Here is a 21052-nt window from a genome sequence, read left to right on the forward strand (position 1 = left end):
GCCCCCCAAGCCGGGAGGGGCGGCTGCCCTAGGGGTGGCGCCCCCACCTCTCCTGGTTACGTGAGAGGGGTTGGGAGGGGCGCACAGCCCCTTAGTGGGCTGGTTTGCCCCTTCCCCTTGGCCCATAAGGCCCCCCAACGCTTGCCGGGGCCTCCGAAACCCCTTTCGGACATGCTGGCCATAGCCTGGTACCCCCGGAACAATTCCGGACTCCAATACCCTTCGTCCAATATACCGATCCTCGTCATGTCCGGGATCTCATCCGGAACTCCGAACAACCTTCGGTAACCACATACTATTTCCCATAACAACTCTAGCGTCACCGAACCTTAAGTGTGTAGACCCTACGGGTTCGGGAACCATGCATACATGACCGAGACACCTCTCCGGCCAATAACCAATAGCGGGATCTGGATACCCATATTGGCTCCCACATGTTCCACGATGATCTCATCGGATGAACCACGATGTCGGAGATTCAATCAATCCTGTATTCAATTCCCTTTGTCTATCGGTATGTTACTTGCCCGAGATTCGATCGTCGGTATCCCCATACCTCGTTCAATCTTGTTACCGGCAAGTCTCTTTACTCGTTCCGTAACGCATGATCCCATGGCTAACTCATTAGTCACATTGAGCTCATTATGATGATGCATTACCGAGTGGGCCCAGAGATACCTCTCCGTCATACGGAGTGACAAATCCCAGTCTCGATTCGTGCCAACCCAACAGACACTTTCGGAGATACCTGTAGTGCACCTTTATAGCCACCCAGTTACGTTGTGACGTTTGGTACACCCAAAGCATTCCTACGGTATCCGGGAGTTGCACAATCTCATGGTCTAAGAAAACAATACTTGACATTAGAAAAGCTCTTAGCAAACGAACTACACGATCTTGTGCTATGCTTAGGATTGGGTCTTGTCCATCACATCGTTCTCCTAATGATGTGATCGCGTTATCAATGACATCCAATGTCCATGGTCAGGAAACCATAACCATCTATTGATCAACGAGCTAGTCAACTAGAGGCTCACTAGGGACATGTTGTGGTCTATGTATTCACACATGTATTACGGTTTCCAGTTAATACAATTATAGCATGAATAATAGACAATTATCATGAACAAGGAAATACAATAATAACCATTTTATTATTGCCTCTAGGGCATATTTCCAACACCAATATATCAATCTTTACCTCTCGACCATTTCGAGACTCCTCGTCATGTCTGTGATCTCATCCGGGACTCCGAACAATCTTCGGTCACCAAAACACATAACTCATAATACAAATCGTCATCGAACGTTAAGCGTGCGGACCCTACGGGTTCGAGAACTATGTAGACATAACCGAGACACCTCTCCGGTCAATAACCAATAGCGGAACCTGGATGCTCATATTGGCTCCCACATATTCTACGAAGATCTTTATCGGTCGAACCATTATGACAACACACGTTATTCCCTTTATCATCGGTATGTTACTTGCTCGAGCGATCGTCGGTATCCTCATACCTAGTTCACTCTCGTTACCGGCAATTCTCTTTACTCGTTCCGTAATGCATCATTCCGTAACTAACTCGTTAGTCACATCTTGTAAGGCTTATCATGATGTGCATTACCGAGAGGGCCCCGAGATACATCTCTAATACTCGGAGTGACAAATCCTAATCCCGATCTATGCCAACCCAACAAAAGACCTTCGGAGATACCTGTAGAGCATCTTTATAATCACCCATTTATGTTGTGACGTTTGATAGAACACAAGGTATTCCTCCGGTATTCGGGAGTTGCATAATCTCATAGTCAATGTATAAGTCATGAAGAAAGCAGTAGCAATAAAACTTAACGATCATTATGCTAAGCTAACGGATGGATCTTGTCCATCACATCATTCTCCTAATGATGTGACCCCGTTCATCAAATGACAACACATGTCTATGGTCAGGAAACTTAACCATCTTTGATTAACGAGCTAGTCTAGTAGAGGCATACTAGGGACACTTTGTTTTGTCTATGTATCCACACATGTATCAAGTTTCCGGTTAATACTGTTGGAAATATGCCCTAGAGGCAATAATAAAATGGTTATTATTGTATTTCCTTGTTCATGATAATTGTCTATTGTTCATGCTATAATTGTATTAACTGGAAACCGTAATACATGTGTGAATACATAGACCACAACATGTCCCTAGTGAGCCTCTAGTTGACTAGCTCGTTGATCAATAGATGGTTATGGTTTCCTGACCATGGACATTGGATGTCATTGATAACGGGATCACATCATTGGGAGAATGATGTGATGGACAAGACCCAATCCTAAGCATAGCACAAGATCGTGTAGTTCGTTTGCTAGAGCTTTTCTAATGTCAAGTATCATTTCCTTAGACCATGAGATTGTGCAACTCCCGGATACCGTAGGAATGCTTTGGGTGTACCAAACGTCACAACGTAACTGGGTGGCTATAAAGGTACACTACAGGTATCTCCGAAAGTGTCTGTTGGGTTGGCACGAATCGAGACTGGGATTTGTCACTCCGTATGACGAAGAGGTATCTCTGGGCCCACTCGGTAATGCATCATCATAATGAGCTCAATGTGACTAAGTAGTTAGTCACGGGATCATGCATTATGGAACGAGTAAAGTGACTTGCCGGTAACGAGATTGAACAAGGTATAGGGATACCGGCGATCGAATCTCGGGCAAGTAACATACCGATCGACAAAGGGAATTGTATACGGGATTGATTGAATCCCCGACATCGTGGTTCATCCGATGAGATCATCGTGGAACATGTGGGAGCCAACATGGGTATCCAGATCCCGTTGTTGGTTATTGGCCGGAGAACGTCTCGGTCATATGTGCATGGTTCCCGAACCCGTAGGGTCTACACACTTAAGGTTCGATGACGCTAGGGTTATAGGGAATAGATATACGTGGTTACCGAATGTTGTTCGGAGTCCCGTATGAGATCCCGGACGTCACGAGGAGTTCCGGAATGGTCCGGAGGTAAAGAATAATATATAGGAAGTGAGGTTTTGGCCACCGGAAGAGTTTCGGGCGTCACCGGTAATGTACCGGGACCACCGGAGGGTTCCGGGGGTCCATCGGGAGGGGCCACCAGCCCCGGAGGCTTGCATGGGCCAAGAATGGGAAGGTATCAGCCCCTGAGTGGGCTGGTGCGCCTCCCACTAGGGCCCAAGGCGCAGCTTGGAGGGGAAAGGGGGAAACCCTAGGCGCAGATGGGCCTAAGGCCCACCCTAGGGCGCGCCCCCCTCTCTCCCCCTCTTGGCCGCCCCCCTCCATCCAATCTAGGGCTGCTGCCCCTAGGGGTGGGAACCCTAGAGGGGGCGCACCCTCCTCCCCTCCTCCTATAAATAGTGGGGTTTTTGGGGCTGCAGAAGACACGAGTCTCCCTCTCTCTTGGCGTAGCCCTACCCCTCTCCCTCCTCGTCTCTCGCAGTGCTTGGCGAAGCCCTGCTGGAGTGCCACGCTCCTCCACCACCATCACGCCGTCGTGCTGCTGCTGGACGGAGTCTTCCCCAACCTCTCCCTCTCCCTTGCTGGATCAAGGCGCGGGAGACGTCATCGGGCTGCATGTGTGTTGAACGCGGAGGCACCGTTGTTCGGTGCTTAGATCGGATTCGGCCGCGATCTGAATCGCTTCGTGTACGACTCCACCGACCGCGTTCTTGCAACGCTTCCGCATCGCGATCTTCAAGGGTATGAAGATGCACTCCCCTCTCTCTCGTTGCTAGTTAATCCATAGATTGATCTTGGTGATGCGTAGAAAATTTTGAATTTCTGCTACGTTCCCCAACAGTGGTATCAGAGCTAGGTCTATGCGTAGTTTCTATGCACGAGTAGAACACAAAGTAGTTGTGGGCGATGATTTGTTCAATTTGCTTGCCGTTACTAGTCTTATCTTGATTCGGCGGCATTGTGGGATGAAGCGGCCCGGACCGACCTTACACGTACTCTTACGTGAGACAGGTTCCACCGACTGACATGCACTTGATGCATAAGGTGGCTAGCGGGTGTCTGTCTCTCCCACTTTAGTCGGATCGGATTCGATGAAGAGGGTCCTTATGAAGGGTAAATAGCAATTGGCATATCACCGTTGTGGCTTTTGCGTAGGTAAGAAACGTTCTTGCTAGAAACCCATAGCAGCCACGTAAAACATGCAACAACAATTAGAGGACGTCTAACTTGTTTTTGCAGGGTATGCTATGTGATGTGATATGGCCAAAATGATGTGATAAATTATATATATGTGATGTATGAGATTGATCATGTTCTTGTAATAGGAATCATGACTTGCATGTCGATGAGTATGACAACTGGCAGGAGCCATAGGAGTTGTCTTAGTTTATTGTATGACCTGCGTGTCAATGAAAAACGCCATGTAATTACTTTACTTTATTGCTAACCGTTAGCCATAGTAGTAGAAGTAATAGTTGGCGAGACAACTTCATGTAGACACGATGATGGAGATCATGATGATGGAGATCATGGTGTCATGCCGGTGACGAAGGTGATCATGGTGCGCCTCGAAGATGGAGATCAAAAGGCGCAAGATGATATTGGCCATATCATGTCACTTTATGATTTGCATGTGATGTTTGTCATGTTTACATCTTATTTGCTTAGAACGACGGTAGCATAAATAAGATGATCCCTCACTAAAATTTCAAGAGATGTGTTCCCCCTAACTGTGCACCGTTGCGAAGGTTCGTTGTTTCGAAGCACCACGTGATGATCGGGTGTGATAGATTCTAACGTTCGCATACAACGGGTGTAAGCCAGATTTACACATGCGAAACACTTAGGTTGACTCGACGAGCCTAGCATGTACAGACATGGCCTCGGAACACAAGAGACCGAAAGGTCGAACATGAGTCGTATAGTAGATATGATCAACATGGAGATGTTCACCGTTGATGACTAGTCCGTCTCACGTGATGATCGGACACGGTCTAGTCGATTCGGATCATGTATCACTTAGATGACTAGAGGGATGTCTATCTAAGTGGGAGTTCGTTAAATAATCAGATGAACTTAATTATCATGAACATAGTCAAAAGGTCTTTGCAAATTATGTCTTAGCTTATGCTTTAGTTCTACTAAGATACGTTCCTAGAGAAAATTTAGTTGAAAGTTGATAGTAGCAATTATGCGGACTGGGTCCGTAAACTGAGGATTGTCCTCATTGCTGCACAGAAGGCTTATGTCCTTAATGCACCGCTCGGTGTGCTGAACCTCGAGCGTGGTTTGTGGATGTTGCGAACATCTGACATACACGTTTTGATGACTACGTGATAGTTCAGTGCGTAATGCTAACGGTTTAGAATTGAGGCGACAAAGACATTTTTGAAACGTCGCAGAACATATGAGATGTTCCAAAGACTGAAATTGGGATTTCAGACTAGTGCCCACGTCAAGAGGTATGAGACCTCTAACAAGTTTCTTAAGCCTGCAAACTAAGGGAAAAAAGCTCAATCGTTTAGCATGTGCTCAGATTGTCTGAGTATTAAAATCGCTTGAATCGAGTGGGAGTTAATCTTCCAGATGAGATAGTGATGGTTCTCCATAGTCACTGCCACCAAGCTATTAGAGCTTCGTGATGAACTATAACATATCAGGGATAGACATGATGATCCTTGAGCAACTCGCGATGTTTGACACCGCGAAAGTAGAAATCAAGTAGGAGCATCAATTGTTGATGGTTAGTAAAACCACTAGTTTCAAGAAGGGCAAGGGCAAGAAGGGATACTTCATGAAACGGCAAATCAGTTGCTGCTACAGTGAAGAAACCCAAGGTTGAACCCAAACCCGAGACTAAGTGCTTCTGTAATGAGGGGAACGGTCACTGAAGCAGAACTACCCTAGATACTTGGTAGATGAGAAGGCAGGCAAGGTCGACAGAAGTATATTGGATATACATTATATTAATGTGTACTTTACTAGTACTCCTAGTAGCACCAGGGTATTAGATACCGGTTCGGTTGCTAAGTGTTGGTAACTCGAAATAAAAGGCTACGGAATAAACGGAGACTAGCTAAAGGTGAGATGACGATATGTGTTGGAAGTGTTTCCAAGGTTGATGTGATCAAGCATCGCATGCTCCCTCTACCATCGAGATTGGTGTTAAACCTAAATAATTGTTATTTGGTGTTTGCGTTGAGCGTAGACATGATTGGATTATGTTTATCGCAATACATAATTCATTTAAGGAGAATAATGGTTACTCTGTTTATTTGAGTAATACCTTCAATGGTCTTGCACCTAAAATGAATGGTTTATTGAATCTCGATCGTAGTGATACACATGTTCATGCCAAAAGATATAAGATAGTAATGATAGTACCACATACTTGTGGCACTGCCATTTGAGTCATATTGGTATAAAACGCATGAAGAAGCTCCATGTTGATGGATCTTTGGACTCACTCGTTTTTGAAAAGATTGAGACATGCGAACCATGTCTATTGGTAGATATGCATGAAGAAACTCCATACAGATGGATCATTTGAACTCACTTGATTTTGAATCACTTGAGACATGCAAATCATAATACATGGGCAAGATGACTGAAAGGCCTCATTTTCAGTAAGATGGAACAAGAGAGCAACTTGTTGGAAGTAATACATTTGATGTGTGCAGTCCAATGAGTGCTGAGGCACGCAGTGGATATCGTTATGTTCTTACTTCACATATGATTTGAGTAGATGCTATGTGTATTTACTTGATGAAACACAAGTCTGAATTAGTGAAAGGTTCAAGTAATTTCAGAGTGAAGTTGAAGATCGTCGTGACAAGAGGATAAAATGTCTGTGATTTGATCATAGAGATGAATATCTGAGTTACGAGTTTGGCACACAATTAAGACATCGTGGAAATTGTTTCACAACTAATACCGCCTGGAACACCATAGTGTGATGGTGTGTCCGAACAGCATAACTGCACCCTATTGGATATGGTGCATACCATGATGTCTCTTATCAAATTACCACTATCGTTTATGGGTTAGGCATTAGAGACAACCGCATTCACTTTAAATAGGGCACCACGCAATTCCGTTGAGACGACACCATATGAACTATGGTTTAGAGAAACCTAAGCCGTCGTTTCTTAAAAGTTTGGGGCAGCGACGCTTATGTGGAAAAGTTTCAGGCTGATAAGCTCGAACCCCAAAGCGGATAAATGCATCTTCATAGAATACCCAAAACAGTTGGGTATACCTCCTATTTCAGATCTGGAAGCAAAAGTGATTGTTTCTAGAAACGGGTCCTTTCTCGAGGAAAAGTTTCTCTCGAAAGAATTGAGTGGGAGGATGGTGGAGACTTGATGAGGTTATTGAACCGTCACTTCAACTAGTGTGTAGCAGGGCACAAGAAGTTGTTCCTATGGCACCTACACCAATTGAAGTGGAAGCCTATGATAGTGATCATGAAACTTCGGATCAAGTCACTACCAAACCTCGTAGGACGACAAGGATGCGTACTACTTTAGAGTGGTACGTAATCCTGTCTTGGAAGTCATGTTGCTAGACAACAATGAACGTACGAGCTATGGAGAAGCGATGGTGGGCCCAGATTCCGACGAATGGCTCGAGGCCATAAAATCCGAGAGAGGGTCCATGTATAAAACAAAGTATAGACTTTGGAAGAACTACTTGATGGTCGTAAGGTTGTTGGGTGCAGATGGATTTTAAAGGGAAAACGGACAATGATGGTAAGTATCACCATTAAGAAAGCTCGGCTTGTCGTTAAGATGTTTTCTGACAAGTTCAAGGAGTTGACTAAGATGAGATTTTCTCACTCGTAGCGATGCTAAGAGTCTGTTGGAATTATATTAGCAGTTACTGCATTATTTATGAAATCTTGCAGATAGGATGTCAAAACATTGTTTCCTCGACGATTTTCTTGAGGAAAGGTTGTATGTGATACAACCAGAAGGTTTTGTCAATCCTGAAAGATGCTAACAAGTATGCAAAGATCCAACAATCCTTCTAAGGACTGGAGTAAGCATCTCAGAGTTGGAATGTACGCTTTGATGAGATGATCAAATATTTTGGGTTTTTTACAAAGTTTATGAGAAACTTGTATTTCCAAAGAAGTGAGTGGGAGCAATATAGAATTTTTGATGAGTATATGTTGTTAACATATTGTTGATCAGAAATGATGTAGAATTTCTGGAAAGCATACAGGGTTATTTGAAAAGTGTTTTTCAATGGAAAATCTAGATTAAGCTACTTGAACATTGAGCATCAAGATCTATAAGGATAGATCAAAACGCTTAATAGTACTTTCAAATGAATACATACCGTGACAAGATTTTGAAGGAGTTCAAAATAGATCAGCAAAGAAGGAGTTCTTGGTTGTGTTACAAGGTGTGAGTATTGAGTAAGACTCAAGACCTGACCACGGCAGAAGAGAGAGAAAGGACGAAGGTCGTCCCCTATGCTTTAGACGTAGGCTCTACAGTATGCTATGCTGTGTACCGCACCTGAAGTGTGCCTTGCCATGAGTTAGTCAAGGGGTACAATAGTGATCCAGGAATGGATCACATGACAGCGGTCGAACTTATCCTTAGTAACTAGTGGACTAAGGAATTTTCTCGATTATGGAGGTGGTAAAAGAGTTCGTCGTAAAGGGTTACGTCGATGCGAACTTTGACACTAATCCGGATGACTCTGAGTAGTAAACCAGATTCGTATCGTAGAGAAGTTATTTGGAATAGCTCCAAGTAGCGCGTGGTAGCTGCATCTACAAGATGACATAGAGATTTGTAAAGCACACACGGATCTGAAAGGTTCAGACCCGTTGACTAATAACCTCTCTCACAAGCGAGATATGAACAAACCCCATGGGTGTTGGATTCATTACAATCACATAGTGATGTGAACTAGATTATTGACTCTAGTGCAAGTGGGAGACTGTTGGAAATATGCCCTAGAGGCAATAATAAAATGGTTATTATTGTATTTCCTTGTTCATGATAATTGTCTATTGTTCATGCTATAATTGTATTAACTAGAAACCGTAATACATGTGTGAATACATAGACCACAACATGTCCCTAGTAAGCCTCTAGTTGACTAGCTCGTTGATCAATAGATGGTTATGGTTTCCTGACCATGGACATTGGATGTCATTGATAACGGGGTCACATCATTGGGAGAATGATGTGATGGACAAGACCCAATCCTAAGCATAGCACAAGATCGTGTAGTTTGTTTGCTAGAGCTTTTCTAATGTCAAGTATCATTTCCTTAGACCATGAGATTGTGCAACTCCCGGATACCGTAGGAATGCTTTGGGTGTACCAAACGTCACAACGTAACTGGGTGGCTATAAAGGTACACTACAGGTATCTCCGAAAGTGTCTGTTGGGTTGGCACGAATCGAGACTGGGATTTGTCACTCCGTATGACGGAGAGGTATCTGTAGGCCCACTCGGTAATGCATCATCATAATGAGCTCAATGTGACTAAGTAGTTAGTCGCGGGATCATGCATTATGGAACGAGTAAAGTGACTTGCCGGTAACGAGATTGAACGAGGTATTGGGATACCGGCGATCGAATCTCGGGCAAGTAACATGCCGATCGACAAAGGGAATTGTATACGGGATTGATTGAATCCCCGACATCGTGGTTCATCCGATGAGATCATCGTGGAAGATGTGGGAGCCAACATGGGTATCCAGATCCCGCTGTTGGTTATTGGCCGGAGAACGTCTCGGTCATGTCTGCATGGTTCCCGAACCCGTAGGGTCTACACACTTAAGGTTCGATGACGCTAGGGTTATAGGGAATAGATATACGTGGTTACCGAATGTTGTTCGGAGTCCCGGATAAGATCCCGGACGTCACGAGGAGTTCCGGAATGGTCCGGAGGTAAAGAATAATATATAGGAAGTGAGGTTTTGGCCACCGGAAGAGTTTCGGTCATCACCTGTAATGTACCAGGACCACCGGAGGGTTCCGGGGGTCCACCAGGAGGGGCCACCAGCCCTGGAGGCTTGCATGGGCCAAGACTGGGAAGGGAACAGCCCCTGAGTGGGCTGGTGCGCCTCCCACTAGGGCCCAAGGCGCAGCTTGGAGGGGAAAGGGGGAAACCCTAGGCGCAGATGGGCCTAAGGCCCACCCTAGGGCGCGCCCCCTCTCTCCCCCTCTTAGCCGCCCCTCCATCCAATCTAGGGCTGCCCCCCCCTAGGGGTGGGAACCCTAGAGGGGGCGTACCCTCCTCCCCTCCTCCTATAAATAGTGGGGGTTTTGGGGCTGCAGAAGACACGAGTCTCCCTCTCTCTTGGCGCAGCCCTACCCCTCTCCCTCCTCGTCTCTCGCAGTGCTTGGCGAAGCCCTGCTGGAGTGCCACGCTCCTCCACCACCATCACGCCGTCGTGCTGCTGCTGGACGGAGTCTTGCCCAACCTCTCCCTCTCCCTTGCTGGATCAAGGCGCGGGAGACGTCACTGGGCTGCATGTGTGTTGAACGCGGAGGCACCGTTGTTCGGTGCTTAGATCGGATTCGGCCGCGATCTGAATCGCTTCGTGTACGACTCCACCGACCGCGTTCTTGCAACGCTTCCGCATCGCGATCTTCAAGGGTATGAAGATGCACTCCCCTCTCTCTCGTTGCTAGTTAATCCATAGATTGATCTTGGTGATGCGTAGAAAATTTTGAATTTCTGCTACGTTCCCCGACAAATACAATTCTAGCATGAATAATAGACATTTATCATGACATAAGGAAATATAAATAACAACTTTATTATTGCCTCTAGGGCATATTTCCTTCAATACGATCCTGCGATCAACCCCTTGTAGACACAAACCCTAGTTCTCATGTGAAACTAGATCATCAATATATACATGCATGAATCAGGGTATTACCTCGACCCGAGGGTCTAAACCTTGGTAAACCGTCCTCATGTGCACCATCTCAATCTCTGGTGTGAAACTTTCCTCAAATGGGTATTGTCAGGAAAATACAACAACAATGGTGATGGTGTTGGGGCATATGTGCCAAGACGATGAGGCGAGAGAAGTTGGGATAGCGGTAATGGTTACAGTAGTTGTTTCTTCTACCGCGTGTTTGCCTTGGCTTGATTATCGTTTTGAAGTCGGAGTTGCAGTGACGGGGTCAGGGCGGGAGGTGGTCTGCTCAGCTATCTTCTGTGTCTAGCCTTGCATAGGTCTCCTTTTTAGCTCCCCGTCATATTCGAAGTTGTGTTGTGCCGTTGCGAGTGACATTGATCGGCATAGATCTTTACGTGGCTTTGCACATCCTCTATGGTGTCGGCTAGGTTCGTGGTCGTTCGCGATGAAGTTGGAGTCACTTATACTCCGGAAAGAAGTGATGACGACGCGTGCTCGGAGAGAAGTGATGACGACGCGTGCTCGGAGAGAAGCGAACGATGACATATATGTGCTACCTCGGCGAACCTTTTATTCGTTGTAGTGTGCGTGTGGGGTATTTCGTGTGTGCCGCTCAATGTGTTGTGATTATTTTGCTCATTTTTTCGTTAATTAGCTGAACGACTCCCTTCTTTTTATTGTTGACCGTTTTTGAGATAGTTAACCGCTCATGCCGAATCATTGAACAACTCTCTTTATATTTATTAATTAACGGATGATGCAATTATTTTGCCTTCATTTTAAGAAGAAAAAATGTTGGTTAGAGAGTCCAACATTGCATTGACCGAACGAACGGTCTAGATCCGTCATTTAAATGAGGTTGATCGAACGAACGGTCTAGATCTGACATTTAAACAGGGGTGGATGACTGCTTTCAGTTGACGCTTAGCGTGGGCCCAAGTATATAGTCAGAAAAAAATCTAATTAACCTTGCCGAAAAAAGAAACACGCCTCTAGTTTGATTTTTATTAATTATTACTATTACTATAATCAAAAGTGCGCCCACGATCCGGATTCAAAATCCACATCTCCACGGATTGCTCTCCGCCGTCCCATATAGCATTACCGGTGTCCTATCCCCCCCCCCCCCCCCCCCCAACGGAGTCCTGACGCGTCGCCCCCAATCCGACCCGACGCGGCTGTAGACTCCATAGAGTTGCCGCCGTGCCCTCAGCGTCCGCGGCTACCAATCCGTCGCACCGGCGCCGCCCCACCCCGAGCAAACCCCTCCGCCTCTCACGTCGCCTCCGCCGCCGTCGCCGTGCCCGTTCAACCCATCGCGTCCCTGGTGTCTCGACCCCGCCCGCAATTTTGGCCGTTCGGTTGCTGAGGTATGAGCCCCCTTTCATCCTTGATTAGTTAGTTAATCCCCTTTTGGGGTCTGCCGGTGCACTAGATCCTGCCCTGGAACTGGCGGATCATGGGGGGACCGATTTCCTTGCGAGTACATGGCATCTAATCATTAGATTTTCATTTACTGCAAGATCATGTATACTCTTTTGAATTGTCTCAATTAAGCCGCAACTTTGATAGCAGATAGAAAGTATTTACACTTCAATCTGGGGGGAAGATGGCAGGTGGTTGATATGCTGAGTGGTCAATGCAAATTGCTGTTAAATTTGTTTAACCTGATGGTCTTATATTGTTATATGATGACTAGCATAGAGTATCCATCTGTTGCTTGCTTCTATTACACGTTCTTTCATTGGGAATATATTTTGTAGTTCAGTGTGTCTGTTTCCAGTAAATCTACTGTGATATGTTGGAACTGTTGAATCCAATCCAACCATTGTTGACCCCCCAACTCTATCTATACTTTCAGTTAATTCCTTCCTTATCCCATCCAACTAGATCCTGACCCCAGGCACCAGCCTAGACACTTCACGTGCTGGCCACTGCCACTGTCTATGACTGCGATGACACCTGCTGGTTTCTCTGCCCTGACCTCCCTGATCTTCAGTAATATCATCGGGTCCTTGATGCCTCTGTACCATTCTCCTCCCTGCTCAATAACCTATCCCCGGTAACCACCACCACCTGCCAAATCACGAGCCATTGCCAGGGTGTCCTCTCTGCCATCACCATGGAATTAGTTTACCTTTTCTAATATTTTTCTGTCATACAGCAGCTGTTCTTCCTAGATAAAAATTTAGCTAGCTTTCTCACCTTCGATTGCTACGTATAATTATTGTTTTTTCCTGAAGATCATCTTGTAATGCTCTTTTTGTAATATTTCTCTGCATGTTGCAGATAGCGTTGGAGAAACTTCTGTGATTGTGTTTTTACATGTAAAAGTTAAGGGGGGCAAACTTATCTGCAACTGAAATAAGTGGTGGGATAATATGGTTGACATGAACACTGATCACATTTTTGAGGTTCCTGACACTCCTGACCGAATACAGCAGTCAGTGTGCCCTGTATCAAGCTCAGCTGCTACGAGAGGTGTAACAAGGATGGCTGGAAATCCTTCACCAGCCCGGAGACTCAAATTTAAGATCAAGAATATTTCAACCCAAGGTCAATCAAGTAGAGGTGATGCAGTTAGTGAACTTCCTGCACCATTAGACACTGACAATATTTTTAAACAAGCTGAATTGGCTCGGAGATTGTCCCCACCAAAGTTAGATAGGACTACTGGGAAATCTGTTGTGAATGGGAATGGGGCTCACAGTCATGATTTGGATCAGGGCAGCAGCATTTCAAATCACATGATTTGTAGGGGTGATGGAGTAAGGGGCAGTAGCTGCCAAACCAGAGAAGGGCAGGTTGATCATCGAGACACAAGCCGTCGGCATGTGGACTTTCTTGGTGTGGGGTCAGATCTTCCTACTACCACGGTGGGAAACCCGCGAAACAGAGCAAAAATTAGCACCTCTAATGGGCTGAAGGAAGTAATAGGTTCTGATGTTTTTTCAGCATCGGGTCCCAGGGAGGAAAGAAGAGAAGCGATCAATATCCAGGGTACAGCAGGACTCTCAAGTACACCATGCGATGTTCCTCAAAGACAAGTGGTTCGGAGAAAGCTAGTGCGAAATGGTTGTATTTCTCCCTCTAACGTAGTCAAAAGAAGTGTAATTGCTGATGAAAAGCGGGAAATGTGCTCTACAAGTGGAGTATTACGTTATCGAAATCCTCAGGATGATGTTTTTCATACAGGAACTATAATTGATCTTACTGATAAGTCACCAACAATAACAAAGAATGGAGCTTCTGTAAACTATATGGAAACAATTGCATCCGAGAAGTTCAGAACAGCCAGAGCTGGGGGGACTCTAATTCCACAGGGTGCAAATCAAGCAAGCAGCAGTAATTGTTCTGAAGGTTTAAACAACAAGGGCAAAGAAATCATCCATCATGTTATGGGAACTGAGCGGGCTGGAGAGGCTGATACGATGAGGTATGCCCTATCTCTTTGTTTACTAGACGAGTACAACGTATTGAAGAATTGTTTGTTCTCCGAACATTGCAATAGGTCAATCCTGGATTTTAATGTGTGTTGGTTGAAATTGAATCGGAGTTCATAAAGTTTTTAGTGCATGCACATCAATGTAGTGTTTAAAACACTGAATTTGTAGAAGCCAAAAAAAAGTGAATCTACTTTGTTCAGTAAATGGAAGCATGCTTAATTCATTTTTTATACTATTTAGACATCTGTCACATATCTAGAATCTTATTAAACACCCTCTGTTGCAGGGTTTGTCCAAGGGCCCCAGTAGGTTCTTCTTTTGTAAATGACGACAGTACTGGCATTTCTCAGCAAGGTTGGAGAACAACACATAATCATACTATTAAGTTACCCGTGTCATTGTTGTGTAAGACGACCAGTACTTCTGGAATGGAATCTGGATCTTCTGGACCATCTAATCAGGGTCATGAAACCGCAACAGAAGACAGCAATAACTCATTTGGTGCAGCAACCGCTGCGCGGTCTGCAAGTTTGAGGAATAGGACAATAAGGATCAGTAAAGGAAAGAGGAAACACACCTCAAGTTCCTATCATCCTGGTGAAAGCTCTAGTTCTGTTAATGAACTTGGTAGTTCATGTCTTGCATCTTCAGACGCAACAGCTGGCAGAAATCGTACCACTCGTCGTCATAATATTTCTGTAATAGATATTGATGACATATCTTCCCCTGAAGCTCGATCTAGTTTGAGTGGCCGCAGTAATAGAACCTCGATTGATCCTAACGTAAGTGCACAGTTGGAGGCTGATGAATTGTTGGCTCGGCAACTTCAGGAGCAGCTTTACAATGAAACACCTCGTGTTGCTCCTAGAGAAGAGGTAATTCTTGATCATCTCCTTCCGCACCTTGTATTTGTGTTGTGCGTGTGTATTTTTCTCAACTTCTTGGAGGTTCTACTAGTTCTTCAGTGAGATAATTGTTTTTTATAAAGCAGACTGATGCAATCGTAGCAATGTCACTTCAACATGAAGAAGATGCAGAACGGACATCTCGAGCTGTAAGAGCACCTGCAAGGTGGCATCCCAACGATACTGTAAGAACACCTGCCTCGTTGGTTTTTTGGAAGTTAGTTGATATCTTTGATATTTTTATTTAAACTAAAATCACTATGCCTCTTTTTGATGCACCCCCTTTATGTTGCTCCAAACCTAGCTTGCACATTAGCAGTTCCTTTGTTAGCTTTGCTAGCAGCAATTTCCCGGCTTCTCAATTGCCGAAACTGAAGTTATAGGGGTAGTGCCCATTAATATCAGAACTATGCTGATAAGTATTTGTTAGTTTGGCTATGCGTAAGTGCCCATTCATGCTAAAAATCAGAACGATGCTGGTAAGCATTTGTTAGGTTGACTATGCTTAAGTGAATATTCATGCTATTCATAACAGGTCAAACAACCTTGTTTACTTCGAAGGATGTTCCCATATATAGTGAATATTCATTATGACTAAATACCTTGCATGTGTGGAGATTGACATATTTTATCTTATCCTTTTTTGGCTAGAGAGCTGCACGGGCATCGCGTTTAAGTGCTTCTCAGCGTGGTATTAGGGCCAGATATGAGACGGCAATTTCCCATATGCACAATGCAGCTCCAGTAACTTTGGGTTTGGTATTGCTTCTCTCCTGCCCTTGTAGTTCCTCTACCTTTAAATACTATAACTACTTTGAAGGAAGATTTTTAGGTTTAAAAGATAAGACTGCCATATCTTTCTGCTTCGATGTCATTCACGTTTAACTCAATCTTACTGCCTAAGTTGTTGTAAGTATATACCGAATGGCATGAAATTAAGTCAAGACAGCTTGTGTCTACTTTTAGTTTGTATTAACTATATAATGAAAGTTATATGCCTTCCTACTACGAACAGAACATTCCTATCATGGTGAAAAACTTTTTGACACTGATTTCATGTGATGAGCTGTACGTGACTTCCATGTGAACTTTCTGATATCTATGCTTTGAATTTTCATGATTTACCAAATTGGTTGCGTTTCATCTCCTTGGAGTACTGAACCACCTCAGAACATGACTTTCCTTCTCCTTATCAGAGAGGGTGTCCGTTTTGTGTTACAAATTTGTTTTTGTAAGCAATGGGTTGTATATATGTTGAGCAGCTGTTTAAAGTAAACTAAAATGTGTAGTATACTCTCGCATCAAGTAAAACCTTCCTTGAGTTTACAGTTTGTGATTGCCTGAATCGATTCTCGAAGATCATTAACAGCTTCTAGTGTCAATTTTTCAGAGGGCTTTTCGTGCCGGATATCGTGCTGCGCATATTCAACCTAATATCGATTTGTAAGTATCCTCAAAAAAAAAAATATCAATTTGTAAGTGGCGCCTCCCTGTTCTATTTCCACTGCTCGAGTGAAGTTGGCTGAGTATTTTGAGAGCTTGAAACAACTTACATATTTTGATTCAGTTAGCTATTTGCTGATTGTTTTACATGTAGCGTTGCATCATGGTATAGCAGCTTCACTGTATTGTGTAGCTGGGTCATATTTATGTGATTACAGTCTTCTAAAAGATAAACTGTTTTCCGACTTGAGTGTATCTTTGATTTACTCTTCTGGGTTCTCTACGTAGTTGATAGGGTAACATAAAGTTGATACAATCTGCTGATGGTAAATAAATAAGTTGTACAAATGTTGAACACTTACTAAAGGTGCTTCTGTTGCAGAAATGATTATGATGCGCTACTTGCGTTAGATGAAAATAACCACCAGCATACTGGTGCGTCGGAAAGTCAGATCAATAACTTGCCTCAGTCAGTATTTCAGGTAAATTAGTCGGTCAGTACTTACATAGTGGCATCTGTTTTTATGGCTTCTCCGTAAGAAGTCCTGATGGCTAGTCCTTTTTCTTTTACAGTCAACTAGCACCGAAGAGCCTTGCGCAGTCTGCCTTGAAAATCCATCTTTCGGAGATACCATCCGCACTTTGCCATGCTTTCACAAGTTCCACAAAGAGGTATGCAGTCTTGCTGTCAGGTGCCATAACCCTTGTCCCTTGTTATGTACTCCCTCCGTCCCAAAATTCTTGTCTTATATTTGCCTGGATACGGATGTATCTAACACTAAAACGTAACTATATACATCCGTATCTAGACAAATCTAAGACAAGCATTTTGGGACGGAGGGAGTAATGTGTTTGCATTTCTGATGTGAAATTGCTTTCACCTTGCAGTGCATCGACGAATGGCTGAGAAGAAAGAAACTGTGCCCTGTTTGCAAGTGTGGGATCACTAGTTAGGCAATGCAGTTTTAGTTTTCGTGCTTTTCCTTTTAGCACAACTTACTCAGCTGCATCTTTGGATGCATTTTTCTGTTGGTAGTGGTACATATCGTATCGGAGGGTTGCCATCGGTGTTCTCCCAATGCCCCGCGGTGCATTTTGTTCCGATGGATCATACTTAATAATCAATATTTCCCGTGTTCACCATTTTCTGTATCCATGTTACGAATACTTGATATTCAACAACTGGCATCTAGTTCCACAGTGCATGAGATGCTTGTCAGATATGATGTCGCAATACCATTGCTAGATTAACGAGAACACATTGAAGATTAAAAAAAAAGAGAGAGAACACATTGCCTATCTCTTTGAAAGTTAATATTATCGCTTTCGCTCTTCGACTGGATGCAGAGTTGCATGATACTGTTATTTCACAGTGACTTCTGCATCAACTTTGTCCACAAGAGCAGCAACTTCAAACTCGTGGAACATGTGGATAGAAAAACTACCTGAAGTTTTGTATGTGTTGGTTTTTTAGACTGATTGGGTTGGAAGTTCGTAGTGTTGAGGTTGAAAGCATGAGTTATTTACTTATTTATAAGTGAAAAATTGTAGTTTCTGGGTTGAAATACGGATCGTCTCATCGACATGTAGGAAGAAAGTCGATGTACACGTGTTGATACCTCAGGAATATAATGTCTTCGACTAATCTAGAGATGGAACCGTGGATGGTCCTTGCGAGTTTTGACCGTTGTTGATTTTTCTTTTTGGAAACAACAACGGGGTTGAACATGCTGTCATTACAAAAAATGATTGATCCAATTATCTATACCAATATTTTTTTTATTAATATAAAAAAACAAAGGGGCAGATCCAACTAATCTCGGCCATCAATCAAACCATATCAATCCAACGACATAGATTGCTCAAATGATGAGCGCTCAACATGTTTAGTGTACAATTAATATCACACCAAATACAAACCTCCATAGATTGCTCAAATAATTAACACGGAATTCATATCCTATCTAATATCAGCGTAATTAATTTTCTCCCTAATATCAACGTGCATTGCAGGTACGCATTTACTAGTTATAAGAAAGAACTAGATTGTGAAAACCTTGACAACTTTGGTAAACCTCACTTTATTAAGCCGGGGTTCGGTTTACAGGGATAATAATCGGGTCATGGGGTAGACCCAGCCACAGATGGCGACCTACTTCTAAAGACGAAGAAAATTTGCTAAATTATGAGCCTCAAAATTTAAAACACAACCTTCAAAAACAAATTCACAGCTAGTAAAATCCTTCGATGAAGCTTCGATCTCCTTGATGATAGCGCTGTACCGTCCCTCCGATCCCTTGTTTATCTCTGTAACAACTGGTTTGCCTCAACGAGAGATCATGCGCTAAGGCCAAAACTTCTCTGCACGCGAGCATTTCCAGTGTGACAGCTAGAGGGGCAACACCCCTAGGTCGATTAATTCCACTAGTGGATTAGATCCCTAGCAAGCAAACAAAGCCTCAAGGAGCCTTACCATTGCCACCCCCGTGCATCCAACCCCCACGGGAAGGGTGATTGTTGCCTGGGGCAGGGTGTAGAAGGGGGATGGGGAAGACTCCGACTTGTTGAGCATGCATGAAGGTTAGTTGTAAATTGAAATATTGAACCGCTAGTAGTATTTCCCGCGGTCGTCTTCTACAAGCTGGCGAGAGATTTTTGCTGTACTTCTTTAACAAGTTAAATAATTTCATATTTTCTTTGAGTTTATAATGTTGTATTTCGCTGGCCAGAAATGCTGATGATCTTATATGAAAAGCGGTGTGACAAGTGGCGATCAAAATTGCATCTCGAAAACTTCTCGGTGTACTTTCCAGACTCTTTGGGTGAAAACCATGAGTTTGGTCTTCTAGTGCAATCTCTTGACTATAGATAATAGGCATACAGACTGTACATAAAATATGTTGTAGGTAGGCCGAACAAGAAGCACCAGTGGTCTAGTGGTAGAATAGTACCCTGCCACGGTACAGACCCGGGTTCGATTCCCGGCTTGGTGCATTTTTACTTTTTTTTATCCACTTGGCATGGGATGGCAAGGAAGGATTTTTAATACATGGCCTTTTGCATTTGCGCACGTTCCCTTTTTTAAGCTGATTTTCAATTTGCTTGGTTAGTCTTCCTCCCAAAAGATGAGTGACTTGGCACAAGATATATCTGTGCGGTAAAATCAGTTTGTAGACTTGTTTCAAACCAAAAAATCGGTTTGTAGAGAGAGGGGCATTTTGGTGGCCGAGCTACCTGGAGGCCGGTATCTGGGCCGTGGTTTATCGCGCCATGATGTGTGCTGCTTTATTTTCGTTTTCTTATACAGTCGCCATTAAGTTGAAATACATCGGTGCCATGATCTCGGGTGCTGCTTTGTACACGGGCCTGATGTTCAGTGTTTTCTGCACAGACGTCATGTACCTCCTGGGCTGCTTTAAATGTCGCACGAGTAGGTGGGTTGTTGGGTGATTAATAATGTTTCTATGGGCCCATGTGAACCTGCAGATAGCTTCCATTTACTTCGAGAGTGAACAGCTTTTCTGCCTCGCTAGGCCCGACGGCCATTCATCGTTTCTCGTGGCAGCTAGGTTTGCGACGGATCGCTATGGATGGGCTGGAGTTCTTCTTCGAGGAAGCCAAATCAGGGTAAACTCCATCTGATCTTTCAATTTAGACTAGTTTGTTCTTGAGCTGGGAACAAGTTGTGCCTGTAGAGCATGTTGCCTACGGTAGCTATCGTTTTTGGTTCCACTTCCCCATCGTGCTAGATCTGAAAAGGATGATTTCCAGTGGTTCGTTGCAGATTGACTCCCAGGGTGGAGGTCGGTGATCTTTTAGGGGGCGGGGGGGATATCGCTGCTGTGGAATTGGTCGTTGCTCGAACCCAAGCAAGATTTTCAAGATTGATTTTCAGTACTGCTTGTGCTTGAAATTCAGTTTACTAGCTGAATAATCAGCTGTTTGTCAAATGGAAGATTTTCAGAACTGCTTGTGCTTGCGTAGTTGTGAGCTTGTTTCTATGTTTGTGTCGCTGTCGTGCATCACTTGTTTAAAAAAAATCATGTAATGCACTGACTTTGTCATGGTGCTCTGTTCAAGAGTGTGAGTAACTGTATCAGCGATTGGAATTCTGTTGTTTCTGTTTCTTGATTATATCTTCATGGGCGTAGTCTGATGTTTGGCGTATGCAAGTTCAGCAGTACTTGCCCAATCGATTGGGCACTTGTAGAACCGTTTGCTGAAATACTTGCCGGGTTGGGCGGCCGCTGATGTTGGTCTCGACGCGAACTGGACAAGCGGCAGGTGCTGCTGCCTTGCTCTGGATCGCACCGAGAAAGATGAAGAAGCCATAGCTAGAGCTGTGTTTGAGTTGGGGATGAATGGCCTG

At 44.1% G+C, this 21052-nt stretch overlaps 1 protein-coding gene and 1 long non-coding RNA gene across 2 annotated transcripts; both read left to right on the forward strand.

Annotated features, from left to right (window-relative positions):
- The first annotated feature begins 11974 nt into the window (after window positions 1-11974).
- Window positions 11975-17888, forward strand: LOC109766890 (uncharacterized). Its single transcript, XM_020325653.4, has 9 exons — window positions 11975-12259; window positions 13179-14325; window positions 14622-15210; window positions 15327-15425; window positions 15892-15999; window positions 16631-16683; window positions 17066-17165; window positions 17257-17355; window positions 17572-17888. The coding sequence occupies exons 2-9, from the start codon at window positions 13271-13273 to the stop codon at window positions 17635-17637; spliced, it is 2169 nt and encodes a 722-aa protein (XP_020181242.1). The 5' UTR covers window positions 11975-12259; window positions 13179-13270; the 3' UTR covers window positions 17638-17888.
- A 1569-nt stretch (window positions 17889-19457) lies between these two features.
- LOC120973624 (uncharacterized) lies at window positions 19458-20792 on the forward strand. The gene is made up of 2 exons (XR_005768844.2): window positions 19458-20310; window positions 20455-20792. It is a non-coding gene; the product is annotated as an uncharacterized lncRNA (long non-coding RNA).
- The last annotated feature ends 260 nt before the right edge of the window (window positions 20793-21052 follow it).

The sequence above is a fragment of the Aegilops tauschii genome, chromosome 2, assembly GCF_002575655.3.
Source record: "Aegilops tauschii subsp. strangulata cultivar AL8/78 chromosome 2, Aet v6.0, whole genome shotgun sequence".
NCBI classification, from domain to species: domain Eukaryota; kingdom Viridiplantae; phylum Streptophyta; class Magnoliopsida; order Poales; family Poaceae; genus Aegilops; species Aegilops tauschii.